The 20,715-nt window shown below is 37.6% G+C and overlaps 3 protein-coding genes across 3 annotated transcripts; 1 reads left to right on the top strand and 2 right to left on the bottom strand.

Annotated features, from left to right (window-relative positions):
- Window positions 1–6,737: 6,737 nt before the first annotated feature.
- LOC131469680 (protein regulator of cytokinesis 1-like) lies at window positions 6,738–12,217 on the bottom strand. Its single transcript, XM_058644935.1, has 14 exons — window positions 12,061–12,217; window positions 10,818–10,950; window positions 10,606–10,728; window positions 10,261–10,494; window positions 10,003–10,173; window positions 9,752–9,901; window positions 9,498–9,645; window positions 9,272–9,408; window positions 9,093–9,188; window positions 8,666–8,812; window positions 8,457–8,567; window positions 8,216–8,323; window positions 7,696–7,866; window positions 6,738–7,046 (listed from the first exon to the last, which is right to left on the bottom strand). The coding sequence occupies exons 1-14, from the start codon at window positions 12,069–12,071 to the stop codon at window positions 6,975–6,977; spliced, it is 1,812 nt and encodes a 603-aa protein (XP_058500918.1). The 5' UTR covers window positions 12,072–12,217; the 3' UTR covers window positions 6,738–6,974.
- Window positions 12,218–13,072: 855 nt separating this feature from the next.
- On the bottom strand, window positions 13,073–15,404 carry spi1a (Spi-1 proto-oncogene a). The gene is made up of 5 exons (XM_058644963.1): window positions 15,305–15,404; window positions 14,969–15,062; window positions 14,704–14,888; window positions 13,867–14,032; window positions 13,073–13,764 (listed from the first exon to the last, which is right to left on the bottom strand). The coding sequence occupies exons 1-5, from the start codon at window positions 15,329–15,331 to the stop codon at window positions 13,454–13,456; spliced, it is 783 nt and encodes a 260-aa protein (XP_058500946.1). The 5' UTR covers window positions 15,332–15,404; the 3' UTR covers window positions 13,073–13,453.
- Window positions 15,405–16,403: 999 nt separating this feature from the next.
- On the top strand, window positions 16,404–19,016 carry tmem276a (transmembrane protein 276a). The gene is made up of 4 exons (XM_058644962.1): window positions 16,404–17,190; window positions 17,612–17,725; window positions 17,828–17,965; window positions 18,130–19,016. Exons 1-4 carry the CDS (start codon window positions 16,782–16,784, stop codon window positions 18,375–18,377), a joined length of 909 nt encoding a protein of 302 aa, XP_058500945.1. The 5' UTR covers window positions 16,404–16,781; the 3' UTR covers window positions 18,378–19,016.
- The last annotated feature ends 1,699 nt before the right edge of the window (window positions 19,017–20,715 follow it).

The raw sequence follows: 20,715 nt of genomic DNA on the forward strand, positions 1-20,715 counted from the left end.
TTTTTGTCAATTTTTGGACGACAGACTAAACTATGACTTTTTTGTCAATTTCTGGACGACATACTTAACTATGACATTTTTGTCAAATTTTGGACCACATACTAAATTATGATTTTTTTGTCAATTTCTGGATGACATACTAAACTATGAGTTTTTTGTCAAATTTCGGAGATAATATTAAACTAAGACTGGTCTGTTACATTTCAAACAGCTGATAGAACTACACCCCAGGTGAAACTTGAACCCACAAACCTTGGTTTACAAAACCAGTGCTTTATCCATACAGCCACTTGGCCAACTGTTATTAAGCTGTCGACATACTGATCTACAACTTTTACGTTACTTCTTGGATGACATACTAACCTATGACATTTTTGTCTCATTTTGGACGACATACTAAACTATGACATTTTTGTCTCATTTTGGACAACATACTAAACTATGACATTTTTGTCTCATTTTGGACGACATACTAAACTATGACTTTTTTGTCACATTTTGGACGACATACTAAACCATGACTTCTTTGTCTCATTTTGGACGACTTACTAAACTATGACATTTTTGTCACATTTTGTAAGACATACTAAACTATGACAATTTGGTCTCATTTTGGACGACATACTAAACTATGACATTTTTATCTCATTTTGGACGACATACTAAAATATGACATTTTTGTCAAATTTTGGACAACATACTAAACTATGACATTTTTGTCTCATTTTGGACGACATACTAAACTATGACATTTTTATCTCATTTTGGACGACATACTAAAATATGACATTTTTGTCAAATTTTGGACGACATACTAAATTATGACATTTTTATCTCATTTTGGACAACATACTAAACTATGACATTTTTGTCTCATTTTGGACGACATACTAAACTATGACATTTTTGTCTCATTTTGGACGACATACTAAACTATGACATTTTTGTCAAATTTTGGACCACATACTAAACTATGACATTTTTGTCTCATTTTGGACGACATACTAACATGACTTTTTAGTTCACATTTTGGAAGACATACTAAACTATGACTTTTTTGTCACATTTTGGAAGACATACTAAACTATGACTTTTTTGTCAATTTTTGGAGGACATACTAACCTATGACTTTTTTGTCACATTTTGGAAAACATACTAAACTATGACTTTTTTGTCAATTTTTGGACGACATACTAAACTATGACATTTTTGTCAATTTTTGGACGACATACTAAACTATGTCATTTTTGTCAAATTTTGGACGACATACTAAACTATGACATTTTTGTCTCATTTGGACAACATTCTAAACTATGACATTTTTGTCTCATTTTGGACAACATACTAAACTATGACATTTTTGTCTCATTTTGGACGACATACTGAACTATGACATTTTTGTCAAATTTTGGACCACATACTAAACTATGACATTTTTGTCAAATTTTGGATGACATACTAACCTATGATTTTTATTGTTAAATTTTGGATGACATACTAAACTATGACATTTTTGTCAAATTTTGGATGACATACTAAACTATGAGTTTTTTGTCAAATTTCGGAGATAATATTAAACTAAGACTGGTCTGTTACATTTCAAACAGCTGATAGAACTACACCCCAGGTGAAACTTGAACCCACAAACCTTGGTTTACAAAACCAGTGCTTTATCCATACAGCCACTTGGCCAACTGTTATTAAGCTGTCGACATACTGATCTACAACTTTTACGTTACTTCTTGGATGACATACTAACCTATGACATTTTTGTCAAATTTTTGATGACATACTAAACTATGACATTTTTGTCTCATTTTGGACGACATACTAAACTATGACATTTTTGTCTCATTTTGGACAACATACTAAACTATGACATTTTTGTCTCATTTTGGACGACATACTAAACTATGACTTTTTTGTCACATTTTGGACGACATACTAAACCATGACTTCTTTGTCTCATTTTGGACAGCATACTTAACTATGACATTTTTGTCCATTTTGGACAACATACTAAACTATGACATTTTTGTCCATTTTTGGACCACATACTAAACTATGAAATTTTTGTCAAATTTTGGACGACATACTAAACTATGACATTTTTGTCTCATTTTGGACCACATACTAAACTATGACATTTTTGTCAATTTTTGGACGACATACTAAACTATGTCATTTTTGTCAAATTTTGGACGACATACTAAATTATGACATTTTTGTCTTATTTTGGACAACATTCTAAACTATGACATTTTTGTCAAATTTTGGACAACATACAAAACTATGACATTTTTGTCTCATTTTGGACGACATACTAAACTATGACATTTTTGTCAATTTTTGGACGACATACTAAACTATGACATTTTTGTCAAATTTTGGGCCACATACAAAACTATGACATTTTTGTCTCATTTTGGACCACATACTAAACTATGACATTTTAATCTCATTTTGGACAACATACTAAACTATGACATTTTTGTCAAATTTTGGACAACATACAAAACTATGACATTTTTGTCTCATTTTGGACGACATACTAAACTATGACATTTTTGTCTCATTTTGGACAACATACTAAACTATAACATTTTTGTCTCATTTTGGACGACATACTAAACTATGTCTTTTTTGTCACATTTTGGACGACATACTAAACCATGACTTCTTTGTCTCATTTTGGACAACATACTTAACTATGACATTTTTGTCCATTTTGGACAACATACTAAACTATGACATTTTTGTCCATTTTTGGACCACATACTAAACTATGACATTTTTGTCAATTTTTGGACGACATACTAAACTATGTCATTTTTGTCAAATTTTGGACGACATACTAAACTATGACATTTTTGTCTCATTTTGGACAACATACTAAACTATGACATTTTTGTCTCATTTTGGACGACATACTAAACTATGACTTTTTTGTCACATTTTGGACGACATACTAAACCATGACTTCTTTGTCTCATTTTGGACGACTTACTAAACTATGACATTTTTGTCATATTTTGTAAGACATACTAAACTATGACAATTTGGTCTCATTTTGGACGACATACTAAACTTTGACATTTTTATCTCATTTTGGACGACATACTAAAATATGACATTTTTGTCAAATTTTGGACAACATACTAAACTATGACATTTTTGTCTAATTTTGGACGACATACTAAACTATGACATTTTTATCTCATTTTGGACGACATACTAAAATACGACATTTTTGTCAAATTTTGGACGACATACTAAACTATGACATTTTTGTCTCATTTTGGACAACATACTAAACTATGACATTTTTGTCTCATTTTGGACGACATACTAAACTATGATTTTTTTGTCTCATTTTGGACGACATACTAAACTAGGACTTTTTTGTCTCATTTTGGACGACATACTTAACTATCTCTTTCTGTCAACTTCTGGACGACATACTAAACTATGACATTTTTGTCAAATTTTGGACCACATATTAAACGATGACATTTTTGTCTCATTTTGGACAACATACTAAACTATGACTTTTTTGTCAATTGTTGGACATCATAATAAACTATGATTTTTTGTCAATTTTTGGACGACAGACTAAACTATGTCTTTTTTGTCAATTTCTGGACGACATACTTAACTATGACTTTTTTGTCAATTTCTGGACGACATACTTAACTATGACATTTTTGTCAAATTTTGGACCACATACTAAATTATGATTTTTTTGTCAATTTCTGGATGACATACTAAACTATGAGTTTTTTGTCAAATTTCGGAGATAATATTAAACTAAGACTGGTCTGTTACATTTCAAACAGCTGATAGAACTACACCCCAGGTGAAACTTGAACCCACAAACCTTGGTTTACAAAACCAGTGCTTTATCCATACAGCCACTTGGCCAACTGTTATTAAGCTGTCGACATACTGATCTACAACTTTTACGTTACTTCTTGGATGACATACTAACCTATGACATTTTTGTCTCATTTTGGACGACATACTAAACTATGACATTTTTGTCTCATTTTGGACAACATACTAAACTATGACATTTTTGTCTCATTTTGGACGACATACTAAACTATGACTTTTTTGTCACATTTTGGACGACATACTAAACCATGACTTCTTTGTCTCATTTTGGACGACTTACTAAACTATGACATTTTTGTCACATTTTGTAAGACATACTAAACTATGACAATTTGGTCTCATTTTGGACGACATACTAAACTATGACATTTTTATCTCATTTTGGACGACATACTAAAATATGACATTTTTGTCAAATTTTGGACAACATACTAAACTATGACATTTATGTCTCATTTTGGACGACATACTAAACTATGACATTTTTATCTCATTTTGGACGACATACTAAAATATGACATTTTTGTCAAATTTTGGACGACATACTAAATTATGACATTTTTATCTCATTTTGGACAACATACTAAACTATGACATTTTTGTCTCATTTTGGACGACATACTAAACTATGATTTTTTTGTCTCATTTTGGACAACATACTAAACTATGACTTTTTTGTCACATTTTGGACGACATACTAAACTAGGACTTTTTTGTCTCATTTTGGACGACATACTTAACTATCTCTTTCTGTCAACTTCTGGACGACATACTAAACTATGACATTTTTGTCAAATTTTGGACCACATATTAAATGATGACATTTTTGTCTCATTTTGGACAACATACTAAACTATGCTGTAATATATCTATTTTCCACATTGTACTGTATATTTTAATAGAAATAAATTAACAAATGAAGTTAAATATTTAAAATGTGAAAATAATAACAATATATATATGCATTTATTCAAAGTATTTAATATGTTCATTTATCAACACTGTAGGTGGCGGTAATGAGGCTGCAGCACACCATTCAAACAGCAGAACAATACATACATACTTGCTCACTTGAGTGTTGAGATACAGCCACATACTTGTGTACTCCTGTACTTATATACTGCCAGCCTACTTTTTAAGTACTTCCCAAGTAAGCAAGTACATACTTGCTTACTTGAGTATTGAGAAACGGCCACTCTCTGCGTAAAACAAGCTCCGCCTCCGACAAAGGAAGTGGAACATTCCAAAAAGATCGACTCAGAGGGGAGGAGTGGAATGTATCAAGTCATGGAAAGTACACAAAGGCTTTTAAATCAGTGTGTCTTTGTGCAGGAGCAGCTCCACCAGTTTGGAGGTGTTTATAGAATGATATGCCTCTTTTCTGGATGTCAATAAGGAGCGGAAACTGGCCCGGTTCAGCTCTGCATGCATTATTTGGTGTTTTTCTCTGGAGTCTAAGAATGTATTTTCAGAATTCAGTGTGGAAGATTTCAATTTCATGTTTGTCTCAATTAGAAAAGTCCTGGTTTGTTAATGGACCCCATACTTCACTACCATATAATGCAATTGGTTGGATTACTGTTTTAAAATGTTGAGCCAGATTGGGATTGGAATATTTAACAATTTGGGCGGTTATTTGTTGTTTTGATGCTGAGAGCAAAATCCTTTTCCATAGTTGGATTAATACAAAAAAGGAAAAGGGGGCACCGTTTCTGTATTTTGGTTTTGTCAGAAATACGGATTATACTTTTGTACCCTGACCGTAAGGGCCACACGGTGGTGTAGTGGTTAGCACTCTCGCCTTGCAGCGAGAAGACCCGGGTTCGAGCCCCGGTTGGAACAAGGGCCTTTCTGCATGGAGTTTGCATGTTCTCCCCGTGTGTGCGTGGGTTCTCTCCGGGTACTCCGGCTTCCTCCCACAGTCCAAAAACATGCAATGTGGGGATAGGTAAATTGGACACTCCAAATTGACCATAGGAGTGAGAGTGAATGGTTGTTTGTCTCTATCTGTGTGTGTGGCCCTGCGATGGACTGGCGAACTGTCCAGGGTGTACCCCGCCTATCGCCCGATGTAGCTGAGATTGGCACAGCACCCCCCGCGACCCTCTGGTTGAGGATAAAGCGGTAGATGATGACTGACTGACTGACCCTGACCGTAAAGCACACACTGCCTTCTGTCTAAAGAAGAAGAAACTAGAATGAAAACTTGTACATTTTTAATTAAAAGTAGGGCTGTAATATAATTTATACATTTATAAAATGTTTTCTCAAACCTCAAAATGATCATGTTCTCAGTTGTCGCGTTTCATCCTCAAACCAAGAGAATTCAGTTTGAATGATTTCTTTAATATGAAGCAAAGAAACCCACTCAAACTGATTATACAAATAGTTGGTGACTAATTTAGGAATCGATTGTTCTTGCAGCCCTATAAGTCCCAATATTATTTTCTTCAACTGCACTGTAACAAATATTCAATATTATGGTTATGCATTATGTAAACACTCGTAGAACATGAACGCTTTGGATTTCTTATCTCAGATGTTTGTTTTTCTGTCCATTAAAATTGAAAATCTTTTATCATGTAGTCATATCAACATTTTTGGCTGCATCATCAAGCCCCAATTAAAAACAGAAGTAGGGATGAACAGTTTTTTTTTTTTGGTAAAACATTTATTTACAGGTGGATTTAAAACAAAAGCACTGAATGTTGAGTTCTAGAGTAATGTTTGTCTTTACTCCAACTTTGGTGCGCTGGCTATAGTGATAGAAGTATTGTAATTATGGTTCATAACATTGGACTTAAAAATGTTGAATCAAAAAAAACAACAATCAAAAAGTCAAAGTGGAGCACGGTATGAAACGGTCAACTGCCACAAAAACACATACAGCAGAAAACACTGTTCCAGACGCGGCCTGAAATAGTCGTACAAAAATAGGACAACAGGAAGTTTCTACATCTTCACACATTAAAATATTTACATCTTTTCTAAAAGTTTACATTAGTCACCCAATGCCCTCGACATTAAAAAAAAATACCGCTGAGCTGGAGGACTCCCGGTGTCGACTCGGCTCCCGTGAATCACAGATTAGTGACGGTGGAGTTCAGTAGTCCTGTCTTCACATGTGATTTCGAAGCCTTCGAGAGGTCTCTCTGTCAAGAGAGGACAATCAGTACAAGTCAGCATCTGCATTAACCGTTTATGAAAAGGTGTCAAACTGCTTAAGTCAAATAATGGACAGTGTTGGCGTTCACATTATGCAGTGACTTTAAGTGTTTCTTCTTTCTTTAATGTTATGGTGTTCTGATTTTAAGCACAATGAAGCAGAAACTGTGGTCCATAGACCAAAGTTGTCCATGGGCCACAGTTTCAGTCTTCTTAATTTACATGAATTGAGTTGAAATGAGTGTTAATGTCTTTGTAATGAGAAGCCATGAAAATACTGAAATGCATCTCAAAAGCTTTTGATTAAGGTTTTGTTGTGCTAACATTCCACAATTTAAAAAAAAGTTATTATAAAATTTTGTCTGACAGTTGTCTGACAAAAAAAGGTAAACATTTCTTTCAGATTAGAAAATCTTAAACAATTTGCCTAAGATTTTAGTTCAACTTTCACACAGAATGGTGTTACACTGTTAGTCATATGTGAACTGGATTAATTATATATAATATTAAGTTTTCATATTTAATGTTGGAACTGATTTAATTTGGGAAAACATAAGACTTTGTTTTGCATATCCAGATTGCACTGAAGAGGACTTACTGTAGTTATGTACTAAACAAATGTAAAACCTCATTTACCGCAAATTCCGAATAGGAGCCAGCAATAGAGTTAAAGGTGAAGGTGTGATCTTGAGTATCCTGAGACCTTAGTGTGCCACTTGGAGTGTTTCTAAGATGGGAGATGTTTTCCTTGTTTCGCTCTAGTGCACGAGGAGTCTTTCCATTTCCAGGGGTTCTCAGGCCAAGACCCTACAACAAGACCACCCAGAATGATAATAATAATTATAGATGCAACATCAAAACTACCAAAGTAAACAGTAAGTATACACATGTTTACAATATTAAAAGGTCCAGAAATACTGACATCCAATGATGAGACTGCACATTGTAAAAAAACATAAAGGACTATCTGTTTGCATAATATGCTTCAGGTACAAAACACGCTCTGGATGGTTTGTCCTGCCTGGCGACCCTCCTGCTGTGAGGCACAGTGCTGGTCACTACTCCGCAGTGTGGCCTGGTTCAGATACAGTGGTAAGGCATTTACTTGCTTGGCCTATGATGGTGTGATGAGGGGGAGAGACAACTGTGAGCTTACCTTGCTGGCAGACAGTGGTGGTTTCTGGGCAGAGGAATAACACATGGTCCCACTGAGGCCCGAGCTAAGGAAGCTGTTAGGAGTGGAGATGGTCGACATGCCATTGAGCTGAGAGGAAAGAGACACGGAGTCAGCTTTTTATTCCCCCTACAGCGTCACTATGCGTTAGTGCACATTCAACAGCCAGAGATTCATAAAATCAGACACAACTACAGCAGCAGCATCATCATCATCATCATACCTTCTTTATTTTTCCCGGAGTGGGAGTCCCTGCTATCCGTCTTTTGGTGGGTGTCTTCACAGCTGTTCCATACAACATGTCCTCCTGAGTCTGTTTAGTTTTCTTTAGTTGCTATTTCAAACAAAATATATATATAATAGTAAGATTCACAACACAGGGGAATGTATGACGTGGCGTAGTTTAATTAAAAGTGAAAATATATAACTTACCCTTTCCATTTTCTCTTTCTCCTTCTCACTGTGGTGCTGCTGCCACTGCTCCTGCACATAGTCGAGAAACTTCTGTCCATTTACCAGAAACTCTTTGCCATGCTCCTGCTCCCACTCGTCAATTTGGGCCTTCAGACTCTTTTCCAGCTAGGACAATAAGAAGTTGCCATTAGGTCTTACAGCAGAATGACTGCCATTAAAAAAAGACAGAAAGAAAAAAACAACAGTTTTAACACTCCCTGTTATCTGTAATCTGGCAAACAATTAATATTTACACCTGCATCAACAACTTCCAAGTAATATCCACTACTCTGGCATATAGGTTACATGAGTGCATTTGTTTTATTGCCAAATAACACCCCACACACACACGCTCCTCAAATCCCATTCACAGCTTCCCAATAACAATCATATAATATTTCCTAACCTTAGGCAAACTTTTCTGCAGGTCGGTCCTCTGCTTCTCTTCTTTGAGAAGGTTCCCACCTCTGTTGTTGAACCTAGCAGGATCATTGGCCTTTTTCTGAGGGGAGCACAAACATGCAAACCTTTATAATAAAAGATGTTAATGTTCACCACCACTGTATTTACAGGATGTGTACGCACATCAAGTTGTAAGTACAAGGTCCAGTTCTCCTGCCACTTTGTTACTCCCTCAAAGAGTTCTTTGTGGTCCTCGTGGTATTTTTTCAGAATCCTGACTTCGTCCTCGTGCAGATTCAAAAGGTCCTCAGTGAAATCATCTGTAGTAAGGAAACATGCACTGAGACCCACACTCTCTTTGAGATAAACATATTCAGTGCAAGAACTTTGTATTTTAACAGCCTCTCACCACAATGATACGCAACAAAGGCCTGCTGCTGTTCTGGGCTGTAGAAGCATCTCTCCCAGAAAATGGCAATCTCAGCTCTGATGGACTCAATTACACTTTTCATGCTCTGCATCTTCAGCACCTCTAGACGCTGAACCTCAGTTTCGAGCTGAAAACGTGAAATACACACCATTACAACGTGCCATGGAAGAACCAGAGGAGCTCAGTGTGAAATCTCTTGCTGCCAAGGTAAATGACAAGGAAAGGTTTCTTACTGCCTCAATGTTTTTCTTCTTTGATTTGACCATATGCTCTGAGAGTGGTTCCCTCTCCTCTTGGGGAATCTGAAGTCTCTCCCAAAGCTCCTGGATCTTAGTGCGAAAAGCTAAACAACGGAGGTCATTCTGAGCCTTGCGTTCCTGGAGCTGGGAGGACAATTTACATCCATTATAATATGATGCCATCGGGGATATTGTAAGGTGTGAACTCAAAGCAACAAATGAAAACATCTTGAAGCAAATATTACCTCGCTGAGAAGCATTTTAACAGCAGCAATGTTGTCATTTGACAGACAAAATGCTTCTTCATGTTCACACATCACATCCATCTCAAAGCTGGACTCCGGGTTCTGTTCCAGATCATCCATGCATGTGATAATGTCTTTCTTTATGCTTACGAATTCATTATGACGACACAACTGAAAGAGGCAGTGATGAGAAGAATGTGTTACAACCATCTGACAGTGAGAAAAAAATCTAATTTTAAAAAGGTCAGTGTGTATTACCTTTTCTTTGGTCAGATCATCGAGGTACGCATGAAATGTCTCCAGTTGTTTGAGTGATGGGACAGAGTCGTGGTCAATGCAGAAAGGGGTAGTGCACATAATATCACACAGCTCACGGTCTTTGACAACGAGCCCTTTAAGCTCCTCCATTCTCTGCTTCTTGTGCTCCTTCATCACCTCGAGGCATGTGCGGCTGTTCTTCTCCATCTGCAGCATAGTGCAGCCCTCCTCCTCCTTTTTTTTTTTTTTTTTTTTAACCAAGAGGAATTCACAGGGTTAGTCCAAACATGATAGCAGTTCTCACATGGGAAACAAAGTAATGACATTTCCTGTATGTGACTGTACCTCAAAGGGGGGCCGCTGAAGTTCAACACACAAATTATTGAGCTCCTTGCGACAGATATCTATTTTTTTTACTAATCTTTCCTTGAGCTCTTCTTCCTCTGCGATCATTAAGTCCAGCAAACCCTGCAGGAAAAGGGAAACGACAATGTGCTATGTTTAGTTCTGCAAGGACAACAGTGAGACTGCGCGGAATTCAAATTTACGAAGCTCACTTTGATGTGCTTGTTGACGTCATTGGTTCTCTGTAGGCGCTGCTCCTCAGGAATCCCAATTTCCTCCCATATATCCTGCAGCCTGACCAGAGCTCTGTTGAGGTAGGCAACAGATTCTGCTGCATGGACTTCACTGTAGGAAAAACAAAGTGTTTAAGCAGGTCAGTGCTGTGAGGTCTACATATCTAGTACTAAATACTGCAGTAATGACTTGTAATTCCAGCATAATTTTATTTAGTTTATCACACTCCATATTTTTTCATGCTTACTTATTTCTGGGACTTTTTAAATTTAAAAAAAGGCCTGTAAACCATGACCCCCCCTAAAAAAAATATCTACTTTCTTATTTTGCAGTTTTATTTTGTTTATTGGAGTGCCTGCTAAGATATGTGTAAGCGTCTCTTTCTCTTAATTTTCAAGGTTGATCCCACAAAACACTACTTTGTCCCAAGTACTTAAAATTGAAAGGTTCTTTCTATCCAATATCACTTTGTCTAAATATATAATGCTTTAAAGGCCCATTTCACCAAATTGTTACTTTGTCTAAATACTCCCTTTACACCCAAATATTACTTTTATTTATTCTTAATGATCTATTCCAGCTTTGAATGTGTGAATTGAATGGGTTTATTATATGAATTTAGTTAGTTTAAAGAAAATTAACAATGCTACACAAATAAAGACTGATTTGATAGTTAGTGCGATATAAACGTGAGCTTTCAAATTAGTACAGCTGGACGATATGGCTAAAAACCAATCGCAGTAATAATAACAAAAAAGATTTAAAGAGAGAACTTAAATAAGAAAACAACAGTTCGCACATCTGCCGGAAATCACCTCCAAGGGTTTTATCAAACAAATACTGAACCTTTCTTATTTTGCCAGTGAATAAAACTATAGAGCTGGAAATCTTCTCGTCACTAATCAGGAAGCAGGCTCATTATTACCATTATCAGCTAACGTTAGCTTAGCTGCTGACGCTGTGGTAGAGGCTAACATTAGTTCAAATGTTAAAATAAACGCCGAATAATGAAGAGAGTTGGGATTATCATAAAACACACAGCTGCGATTAAAAAGGACACAGTGTAACATGAACACAAAACTACTCTGTCCCAGTGTGATACCGATTTTCTGTATTAGCTTCATCTAATAATTAACCAGGAAACAACTCTGCAAAGTGAATACACTGCTGTGTTAACGTAAACAACCGAGACTCTAGTTCATTAAAGTATTAAATACGTACCTCACTCTCATGTTGCCCTCGCGGAAAGATTATACTTTGTCCGGAAAAAAAACAAACAAACCCCTATCTTCTTTAACGCTCTCGTGGCTCTCCGACGGTTGACCGGCTGATGGACGGTTCGTTTAAAACTCGATGGCGTTTGAAATTTTGCACAGAAACAACATCCGCGCTCTGATTGGCTGATTTTACTGACGTCACAGGAAATCGCCCAGTGGCCGACGCTTATCGACTGCAAAAACAAAAATGTAAATAATTAATCTGAAACGACTCCGCCCAGAGGGCTTATGTAAGTAGGCACATTTCTGTTGCTTTAGTATTATTATTATTATTTACATTTTTACTGTTTATTTTAAATCAGAATAATTCATAAATACATGGTTATCATATCATGTTTTCATATCTGGAAAACATGTTCAGTGTTGTTATCTTGTCATTCTTTTATCCTCCTAGTTCAATTCCTGTGAAATATTTATTTCTCTAACAATGCAGATAATATTATGACTCATCATTTTGGTATAAACCCTAATATTCTTTGAAATAGAACATCAGCATATTCAACAAAATTACACTATCTTGAGCACACAATGGTAAGTTGTAATTATAATGGAAATCAAGTTTCCTTCCTTTGTGGATGTGCAGTGAGTTTGTGTGTATTCATGGAAAACAGCAGATTTCATGGTCAAAGTCTTGTCAGTTGTGAATCTTTTCATTCTGTGTCTTCAACATATTTTATTACAAATTAAAGTCTCTAAAAAGAAAATGTGTTTCAGTGTATGGAGCTCCACTTCATGTTGGACTTTTCTATTCCTCTTTCTTTGTAGTTATGTTAAACCTATGTTTTAAACACCTTTATTCATTTTTGAATCTATCAGTTGTTTTTCTGTCTCGGTTACATCCTTCACTCTTCTGTACTCTTTTAAATAGGCTAAAATTATTTATATATTAATTTGTAGCCGTGGCTACACCATGTGAATATGTGCATTGTGAGAAAGGATGTTTCTTTGTCCAAAAGTAGATTCAGTTCCTTTGAGTGGTTGACAAAAGGAATACTACTTAATATTTATTTACACAAATGCACAACAAAATATTCTGAAAACATTTGAAATGTACACTTTTTCTTTGGTTGCTGTCCCTGACATTTAGTCATTTAATCGTTGTACTCACTGCATGGACAAAAAAAAATGTAATTTAAGTTTGAAATAAAGAGATTTAGTATTTGGATTATGCAGCTGTCACAGAGGAATTCCACTGCACTGGCATCTCAAATAAATAAGTGAGAAAACTTGGTCCAAAAAAAAAAAATCAGTTAAATTCAATTGCAAATGTACAGGTAAAGTTAATCTCAACTACTTTAGTGATTTTATCAAAATAAAAGACAGCCATTGTTCCCCCATCAGTGAGAATACTGACGTAAATAGAGGTTCCTCAGCACTTCCTCACTGAACTGGTAGGTTAGCTTCTTCTTTATTTTTTTTATCTCTCCAGTTTTACCATAGTTCCTCAGAGCCCGAGCCATTTTTTGATAGGTCATTTTCTTGCGGTTTCCTTTCTGAATACCCCAGTGGCTGGCCAGAGCTTCTTTGTATTTAGTGGAGAACTGGAAGATACCCTTGTCCTGGTCAACCCACCAGATACTGTCACTCATGTCACCATTCTTTAGCAAGTCCAGGAGGAACTGGTACAGGCGGATTTTCCTCTTGTTGCCTGGGGTAAACAATATATTGTTAAAACAATTTTAAAGCTTCAATTTGGATTTTATTCATCTGGATTTGATGTCAGAAGAACATATTCAATGGAAATACTTACTATGGTCTTTCCTGAAGGAGGAGTGGATACGGTCATCAAGTTCATCTTCCCCTTCTGATACCTCCAGTGGGGGACTGATTCCTCTTTGTTCCTCCTCTGAGTAGTAACGGCCAGGCGAGGTGGAGGGTTGGTACTGGTAGCACAGAGACGGGGTGTAATAGGGGATCTGTATGATACATTTAAAAACAGGACATAGTTCAAGATTACACTGAAACAAGACAAAATCTTTTTTGGTTTTGCTGTTGTTCATCGACTGACATTTACGTTTAAATGCTGAAATTGTAGTAAAAGAGGAAGTAGCTTTGCCAAAATACAATTTAGTGCTCAGAGAGACCACATGGCGTGGATGACATTTAACTGAAAACATCCCTGGCTGTCCACATCATCACTTTATTAATTATAAATAAATGGTGACATTTTGTTTTCAAATATATTGCTATTACTGTAATGCAACAGCATTGATGACGTCGATAGGGCTCCAAGCAAAAAACATTCTCGGAGAAAATGTGTCATACTGACAACCCATGATAAATTAATAGCAATGATGGATTTTACTTATGACTAATATAATTTTTATGCTTCAGATCGTCACACTTGGACTCGACTTGAATGCCGTAAATAAACTTCTTCCCATTCAGCAGCAAAGAATGAGTAACCACCCTTATGAATCACATAATGTAGTAATATTTGACATCAGTCCTGCATTTTAATAATGATATCACATTGAGAATGTTAGGCATCTTTTTCCTTGTATATCTGATATCTGTATATCAAACAAGTGCAGAGATTATGTCTTTTTACACAGTTGGAAACTGTTATTTCCACACATGAACTTACTTGTGGAGACACAGAGAGAGGTGCGAGTGGAGGGTCCAGGTGAAGGGGTATACACTCACTGCTGTAGCGGTAAGGTTGGATTAGTTGTTGAGGAGTCACAGACTGAAGCTCTGTGAGGTGATTCACTGGTGAATTCTCAAGGTCCAGCGGCTGAACGCGCTCAGAGTGGAAGGTCCATCTGTGGTCTGAAACGTGACAGTATATTTAGCCCTCAGCCCTGTCAGCATTCCCTTTTGTTTGTAACTGTTAAACAGAGTTTACTCACCTTCATAAATCTCCCCCACATTAGTGAGGTAGGGATACAGCTCTGCAGGTGGACGATAATTCTCTGGCTCATTTGGAATAATTTCCTCTGTGGGCTTTGGAAAGGAAAATATTATATGTAGTCCTTTAAAAAAGTGAACATTTGTTTGTCGTTATCCTAATTAAACATCAGCAAAACATAAAAAGAAAGTCCTCCTCTTCCTCCCATTACATTACTTCTCAGGTACATTAAATGTAATATAAACAAACATACACAATATACATTAAGATATCCTGTCATAATCAAAGACTTACATACCACATTTGTTCTTATAAGAAATGAAGCAGCAGAACTTACGGATGATATGACATAGCTGTCCATCATGTAAACAAGCACCACCGTGAATGTTAACTCTTTCTTATTGCTTCACTGACAAACATGTTATGTTGCTGAGCACTGACTTCACCAGACAAATGGGAACTGAAAGCGAGAAAAAGGTTGGATGCAATCTGTGTTCCTATATTACAGAACTAGCAAACCATCCACTAGTTCCTGAGGCGTCAAGTGTCATGTATGAGCAAATGTACATCCATGTTCTCAGGGGTTTAATTACACAATAATCAATAATCAATGTTAATTATTGAAACTGTTTTGTTATAGAGTTCAGAAAAAAAGACAGAATCTGTGTTTTTTTTAAAAGTTATTTCCTCCCAAATCTTTGTAAAAATGTTGTGTTTGAATCAGTAGTGACTCTGGTGACGTGTATACATAGTTGTGTAAGGAAGTCACGGTATTGGACATCACTTGATATCACACAAAGGCCAGTGGTGTTTCTTTATGCTTACACTTCCCACTCTTCACGTCAAACTAGAATAATACGGTTATATAATTCCACACTTCATGGTTAAGTAGAAGAAATCAGTCTCCTCTAAAACTGCTGTGCAGGAAAATACTATCTAATTTAACTCTCCATAGCAGTAAATCCCCAATGAGATTTATTAAAGTAGGAATTTTTACAAGTAACTGCACACAGGAGGTGAAACCAAAAGTGAAGTTTGGCTTGTTCCTCTTTTAGCTTGGCATTATGGTTTCCAATTGAGGAAGTGATGACCATGAGAATGAAAGCAATGAAAACATGGTGGACATTAGAGCTGCTGCTACCCTCTGTAACTGCTTTGTGTTGCAGTACTCCCCCCCCCCCCAATAATGGACTAACAATACATGGATATTTTGCTGTTTGGGTACACAAACATCATCACTCACTGTTGGGATGGAAAGTTACCCACAGCCAACATGAATATGAATATGTTGCCTGTGATGAAATCAGAAAGGGAAAATTAGGCTCTTATCTCCTTCAGTATTTCACAACAACAGCAGCAGCTGCTGGTGATGCAGGAAATGGTGTGTTTACTGACAAAGTCGAGTACTGACAGACTTTGGCAGTCGCTCCAAACAGAGCATGATCTACAGAACAGGGAGTCCAGGCCTGGAGGCTGGTTGTGCTTTCAAATACTTGCTCTGTCTCCATCTACTGGATAAGAAATATTGGACTGGCCAGTATCTCGGCTATTGACTGAGTTGAGAGGCATCGATGAGGCATCCAAAATAGACAACCCAGGATCAGATTTATTTATCTCCCCGCTTCAGAATGTGGCTCTTTTTGACGATGGTTGACAAATCAAAGAAATGAGGGCTTCAGGTTTACATCTGCGTTTCAGATTCCTTTGTGTTGCTCAATTTCCTGCCCACCTCAGCTACTGACAACAGCAGCCAGGAGCGGAATCCTGCTGTCCCGTGGAACCATCACGGCACCGAGGAGAGATACGCATGGAACATGGCTGCTTTGAGGACTTTAACCGTGGCAGGTCTTTTTTTGGCATTTTGCGCTTTGGGGCTGATAGCAGTCGCGATCAGCACGGACAACTGGTACGAGACTGACGCGAGGAGGCACCGGGAGCGCTGCAAGAATTATTCAAACAAAAGAAACGACCCTGGCTATATTTACATCTCCAACAACAACCTCCCGCTTCGCATGTTGCCAAAGGAGACGGCTGTGGGGAGGGAGCGCTCCAATGTCAGAGGCGGCGAACTGATGCTGCTGCGGGCCAAGCGGCACTTCTTGCCTCCTGCGCCCGCCATGGAGTCTCTCTGCAGTCGGCAGTTCAACTCCACCATCACCGGACTGTGGAGAAAGTGCCACCGGGAGGGATTTGACTTAGAGACAGAAGATTTGATATTTAAAGGTTTGGTGCTGGATGGGGAGGGAGGGAGGGCTGTGTGGGGTGTTTTATGTTATAATGTCTTTATTGTGGACATTTGTGTTGTTGCGCTGTCTGTAAATAGCACACTCCGTGCACGAATGCGCTATCCAAGGTGCTGATGCTGCGCACAGACCATGAAGGCCTACGCAGAATAACAAGGAATAGGTAGAGTTACAATGCAATCGACGAGCCGTGTTGTTTTCCAGCTCAGAGAGGAAAGCCATAGTAAGAGAATCCTCCAGATGCTTACAGTAAGCTTCAGTGCTGTGGGTGGATGGTGCTGGAATGGGTTGGGTGTTTTTTTTTTTGGGGAGGGGGTGGCAGCAGAGAGCCTTGTGGTAAATATCCGCTCCATCTGTGTGCTTATATGTGGCATCTTTTTTCACGTTGTTTACATCCACAGGATTGGTTCCGCGCTGCACGCCAATAAAATACTACTACTCATCATCGGCGCTGCCCAGGAATCTGCCTGTCAATCTGACCAAGACAATAAGGCAGGATGAATGGCACGCGCTCCGTGAGTTCCCAAAACGCTCTTTCATAATGTGATGATTTAAAGCAGACAACACTTAACATCGCCCACAGAGCACGGCCTCACTCTGTGCTGTTTGCTCTGCAGACCTCCAGAGGATGACCGCCAGCTTCATAGGCATGGCCATCTCCATCATCCTGTTCGGCTGGATCATAGGTGTACTGGGCTGCTGTAAGGAGCATGATCTGATGCAGTATGTCGCTGGACTTCTCTTCCTCATGGGAGGTAAAATGTACTGGATTTTGTAGAAAGAGCACTACCCTGTATTACCACACTGGGGTGCTAAAGTATTTACCACTGCAAAGCTGTTGGATGGACGCATGAGAGGTGATGAAATTATTTGTGCTGTAGTGTCTCACTCTTGTTGTTTTTGTCTTCCTCTCTGGCAGGAACATGCTGCATTATCTCTCTTTGCACATGTGTGGCTGGGATCAACTTCGAGCTGTCCCGCTATCCTCGCTATATGTTTGGGATACCAGAGGACATCAGTCATGGTTATGGCTGGTCCATGTTTTGTGCGTGGGGTGGACTGGGCCTTACATTGCTGGCTGGTTTCCTGTGCACACTGGCTCCTTCCCTCTACCCTCCACACACTCCAGTGGTGCACAAGCCCAGGCAGGAAAATGGCTGTGTCTGACAGGCCACACCACACATCCAACAGACACCTGTCTCCTCCTGAAACAGTGACGAGCCCTGTTCCAGAGACACTTTTACCCATGCAGGGACTCAGAGCAGTGAGAGCCGTGATGCAGCACAGAGAAAGCACAGGACACTGACTCTTAACTCACGTGAAAAATGAGAAAAAGAGGCGACATTTGACTGAAGACGCTTTCAGTTCCTCTGGTGCTTTTTTCTTGTGTCTCTCTCTATGAATGAACTCTTCAGTGTTATTGCTTGCTCTCGAGGAGACAAATAGTTATACAAAATGTCTTCATGTAAAATATGCTAGTGGATGAGGGTGGGGTGGGGGGATGGGGAAGAAGAACAGAAAAAGAAACACTGGCAGAAGACCCATAGCACAACTTTAAAATCTGTATTGAAGATGGATGTGTACCTTCACATTTCAAAGGGCAACTGTGTATCATTATGTACTCATTCAAAACAAGATATGTACATGTAATTTTTAACTGTATGTATGCAGATGAATTTGTGTTTATTCAAGGAAAAATATGAGCATCAAGACCAAACTGTGTTTGAGGGAAATGTTTTGTTGTTTTTAATGTCTTACCCCCCCCATCAAAATATTTTTGAAAAATAAAACAATCATGCAAAACTATGTTTTTTTTCCCTCACTGAAAGACATCGACTTTATTGGGGTTCTCCCTGCGTTGGTATACTCTAAGAGTGTGAAATTATATGAGTTCATAAGTATGTAAGCAGACAGAAGGACCAGCTAATGGAGTCAAAACGTTTATTGCGTCATTTTTAAATATCTGCTGTGTCTGGTTTATGCAACTACTCCTGGATATTTGAATGTCAGTGGCCAAAGAATGAGTCAGTGACCAAAGCTTACAAAAATACTAATAAAACAGAAACAAATATGTCAGTTGTGCATCACAGTGAAGTAAACATAAGATAAGACACATAAAAACTAGATTATCCACATAACGACATCAGAAGTTTTTGGGTCACATGTTTTAAACATTCCGACAACAGCTGCACTGGTTTACACAAGTTATACTCTGTGCTTTCCGCTGACAACATGCAGCAGCCATTGTACTCTATGATTATTTTTTTTCTGAACTTTTATGAGAAATTCAATCATTCTGACATCTAATTCAAATTCTGGCTACACTTGTTTCCCGAGGTTTCTTCAGTCCTCAATGTCTTGACTTTACCATTGTATTGCTTAATTGTATTTATTATAATCACAGGCTGATTATGTGCAGCTGCAGCCATGATATAAATCACGGTTGCAAAACGGTATTGCCCACTGAAGGCTATGTTTTCAAAAATATCACAAGATAAATGAGAAGAATGAGATGAATTAACGTTGCATTCATTCAATTATTTTCAGTACATTTATTTGACCTTTTTAACACGCGTGGATATTATTGTTTTAACATAGTCAAAATGAAATATACTGTAGATATTGCAAAAAGCTATTTTCATTTTAAAAAAGTGGTCGTTTGTGAAAGCATAAGGACAAATCCGCTCAAAAGAGATTTATAAATGTCACATTGACTAATATCCATGTGTTGAAGTCAAGATGTAGTTTCCTACTAAATCGTCGTTTGATGAAACACAATCAACTAATAAATTATTATGTCTCATGATATAGGATATATGAGTTATTAAAGTGACACTGACTTATTTTTTTTTCAAGCTTAATTATACACTAAGTGTCTGAGCAAAAGAGCAGAGCAACATGTCAACACATGGGCAATACTCTGGCTTATACTACATCATCTCATGGTCTTCATCAGAGTATGGAGTCTGCCCAGTGTAAGGTTTCATGGTTCATCGTTGGAAGAACTTGGTCTTCTGATAAAAACTATGTCTATGACATGAAATACTCTATACTTTAAACTACAGTTAATATGTTAAAGGAGGAGAATCCTTGACTCAGTTTTAGTATAAAGGTATCTCTCAGTGCTCAGAGCCATGTGGTTTCAGAGCTTTGTAATCCACAGAGATGGATCGCCGTGTTCTAAGGTCAACTCTGGTCTACATTCCTGACCTTTCTTTGTTTGTCCTTAAAATAATGTCAAGGAGGAGAATACATTCTCCTAACAGCGGCAGCCCATCCTGTGTCTGAGCATCACGGAACTTTGAATCTGTAGGAAAAAAATACTTTGAATAGGAAAAATATACATTTTTTTCACTTACAGAAAAAGGTGGAATTAATGATCCGTGCCAAAACAGACACATGAAGTGTGTAATGGTGACGGTTGTTTATGATCACTTTGGTGACATGCCTTTGGTTACGCAGTGGAAATTTAAACAGAACCTTTCCATCAAATCGTCTGAGCCCC

This window comes from Solea solea, chromosome 12 (genome assembly GCF_958295425.1).
Source record: "Solea solea chromosome 12, fSolSol10.1, whole genome shotgun sequence".
Taxonomy (NCBI): domain Eukaryota; kingdom Metazoa; phylum Chordata; class Actinopteri; order Pleuronectiformes; family Soleidae; genus Solea; species Solea solea.